This window comes from Benincasa hispida, chromosome 5 (genome assembly GCF_027475165.1).
Source record: "Benincasa hispida cultivar pf3 chromosome 5, pf3_genome.v1.1, whole genome shotgun sequence".
In the NCBI taxonomy this organism is placed as follows: Eukaryota; Viridiplantae; Streptophyta; class Magnoliopsida; order Cucurbitales; family Cucurbitaceae; genus Benincasa; species Benincasa hispida.
The window spans coordinates 4,537,705-4,540,681 of record NC_143482.1 but is presented as its reverse complement, the minus strand read 5'-3'; the positions used below and the strand labels follow the sequence as shown (position 1 = coordinate 4,540,681).

General features: G+C 41.1%; 1 protein-coding gene across 1 annotated transcript; it reads left to right on the top strand.

The window, feature by feature from the left end:
• Window positions 1–320: 320 nt before the first annotated feature.
• Window positions 321–2,330, top strand: LOC120078692 (11S globulin seed storage protein Jug r 4-like). The gene is made up of 4 exons (XM_039032990.2): window positions 321–663; window positions 754–992; window positions 1,117–1,647; window positions 1,735–2,330. The coding sequence occupies exons 1-4, from the start codon at window positions 339–341 to the stop codon at window positions 2,140–2,142; spliced, it is 1,503 nt and encodes a 500-aa protein (XP_038888918.1). The 5' UTR covers window positions 321–338; the 3' UTR covers window positions 2,143–2,330.
• Window positions 2,331–2,977: the final 647 nt, after the last annotated feature.

Here is a 2,977-nt window from a genome sequence, read left to right as displayed (position 1 = left end):
TGGGTTTTTGATATATTGACATCAAACTATAAATGACAAATATTTGATTGAGATAGCTATGAAGAATACTCCAAAACACACCACAAACAACATAAAGCTAAAACAGCATTTGCCATACAATTTCTTCAGATACCTTAAGCCATCTGCAACATACCATTGCTATTATGTGTACAAAAAATAAGCTATTTTTTCCATGCAATTTGAAAAATGTCTTAATCTTTCTTCCCCATCTTCTCAAACGTGTCCCCTCCTTTACTACCTTCCTTCAACTATAAAATCCCAACGTTCCCCACTCTCCACTTCACTTCAAAACAGTACAACTTATTAAACACACAGCCATGGGAAACCCTCTTTTCCTCTCTCTTTCCTTTTGCTTCTTGGTTCTCTTCAATGGCTGCCTAGCAACCGACGAAAACCTCCGCGACGTCTCCCGACACTTCCGCGAGGGTGAAAGACGGTATCGTGAGTGTCGCCTGGATAGGCTCGATGCCCTCGAACCCTCCCGCCGCATCGAGGCCGAAGGTGGCGTGATCGAGATGTGGGATCCTAGCCACGAGATGTTCCGGTGCGCCGGTGTGGCTGTCCAGAGATATATTATTGATCCCAATGGCCTTCTCCTCCCTCATTACACCAATGCCCCACAACTTATCTACATTGAGAGAGGTACTATCAACTTTTGTTCTTTTATGTTTATCGTTTTTCTTGTTGAGTTTAAAAGTTGTTGAGAATGATGTGATGAGTTTTGTGGAATAGGGAGAGGGTTTAAGGGAGTTGTACTTCCGGGTTGCCCTGAAACGTACCAAGAGTCTCAGCAATCAGCCGGGGAGTTCCGAGACCGACATCAGAAGATCCGCCATGTACGTGCTGGCGATCTCTTCGCTGTGCCTGCTGGTTCTGCTCAATGGACCTATAATGATGGCAATGAGAGATTGATTGCAGTTGTTCTTCTTGATGTTAGTAACCATGCCAACCAACTTGACTTCCATCCTAGGGTAAGTCAGATTTGAATTCAGGTCAATGATATAATGTTTTAACTAACTAAATTAAATTTAGAAATATTGGTATTATTGTGAAGGAGTTACGGTAAATTTAATTTATTTTCTGTCAACCATGCAGGCTTTCTACTTAGCTGGGAACCCAGAGGAGGAGTTCCCAGAGTGGAGATCGGAATGGAGGCAAGAGGGGAGACGACAAAGTAGTCGCAAGGAGGGATCAAGTAACAAGAACAACATCTTCTATGCCTTTGATGACAGAGTTCTTGCAGAAATTCTTAACATAAACACGGAGACAGCAAGGAAGCTTCGTGGAGAAGATGACTTCAGGCGCAACATCATAAAGGTTGAGGGACAGCTTGAGGTGATCAGGCCACCAAGATCGCGGGGAGGACACAGAGGAGAAGAGCGAGAATGGGAAGAGGAACAAGAAGAAGAGATGGAAAGACAACGTGAGCGCCACCAGGGTCGTCGGTGGGACGATAATGGTTTGGATGAAACTATTTGCTCTATGAGAATGAAGGAGAACATTGGTGATGCTTCACGCGCTGATATGTACACACCTGAAGCCGGTCGTCTTAGCACCACCAACAGCCATCGCTTCCCCATCCTCCGTTGGCTTCAGCTCAGTGCTGAGCGGGGTGTTCTCTATAGAGTAAGCAAGCCTATTTGGAATGACTTTCTAAGATGTTTAAAAAAACAATGTAAGCAGGAAAATTGACAGTTTGTGATATTAATGCAGAATGCGATGTACGTTCCACACTGGAACCAAAATGCGCACAGCATAATATTCGTAACAAGAGGGCGAGCGAGAGTACAAGTAGTAGACTGCAGAGGGCAAACTGTATTCGACGGCGAACTACAACAACGACAGGTTCTAGTGGTTCCACAAAACTTCGCCATAGTGAAGAAGGCAGGCGACGAAGGGTTCGAGTGGGTTTCATTCAAAACGAACGATAATGCCATGATTAACACACTGGCTGGCCGCACCTCAGTCATGAGGGCATTCCCAGTTCAAGTCCTTGCCAGTGCCTATAGAATGTCCACAGAAGAGGCTCGAAGGCTAAAATTCAACAGAGACGAGACCACTTTACTGCCCCCTCGTATGTCGTCGTCGCGTAGGCCGGCTATCCCGGTAGAAGCAATGTAAAGGGCTTGGCTTGGTTTGGTTTGGCAGGAAGGGCCAGTTTTGGCTTTTGGTTTTATGGTGTAATAATTTAGGGTTTAAAGCTTCGGAATAATCATAATAATAATAATAAAGACGAGGCCTTTCTTATACAAGAACTTGTGTGTGTATGGCCTTCATGTAAAACAGAGCTTTTCTATGTCCTCTTCCCAATCCCAAAGTTTATCTTTGAATAATAAAACCATCCAATATATATGCTTTTCCTCCTTTCTTCCTCAAATTAGGTTAAATTATTATACAAAATACTTGAAGTTTGGAGTTAAAATTTGTCTAAAAAAATACTCTTGGAGAGATTATCGATTAATTATCATATACAACATCATTTTCTTAGTTGATGGGTAAGAATTGATTAGATACCTCCTTTCTTATATCCGTGAGTTTATGGGCCAACTAGCATGCATTTCGACTAATTTCACAAGAACTCTCATGAACCTACAATATCTGGGTGTCAAGAAAATTCGTAGGATATAAATCTTAGGTAGGTGATCACCATGGATTGAGAACTTCATTCCCTCTAATATACATATAATGCCTTTTGAGATGAAATAAATAACACTAACAATCATAATTTTCAATGTTGTATTAGAATTTTTACACATCAATTTTCATCCTTTATTTTATTTTTTCTAGAAGAATTTCAAAGTTAAAAGGATAAAAATGAAACTCTTCAAAGTGGAGCATGATTAAAAACAAACTCCAGAATTCATGGGTATTTTGTATAGTTTAACCTAATTTTTATACGATTAAATGTGAGAAAAATAAAATAACAAAACCAAGCTCCTTTTGTTAACCATTTAGG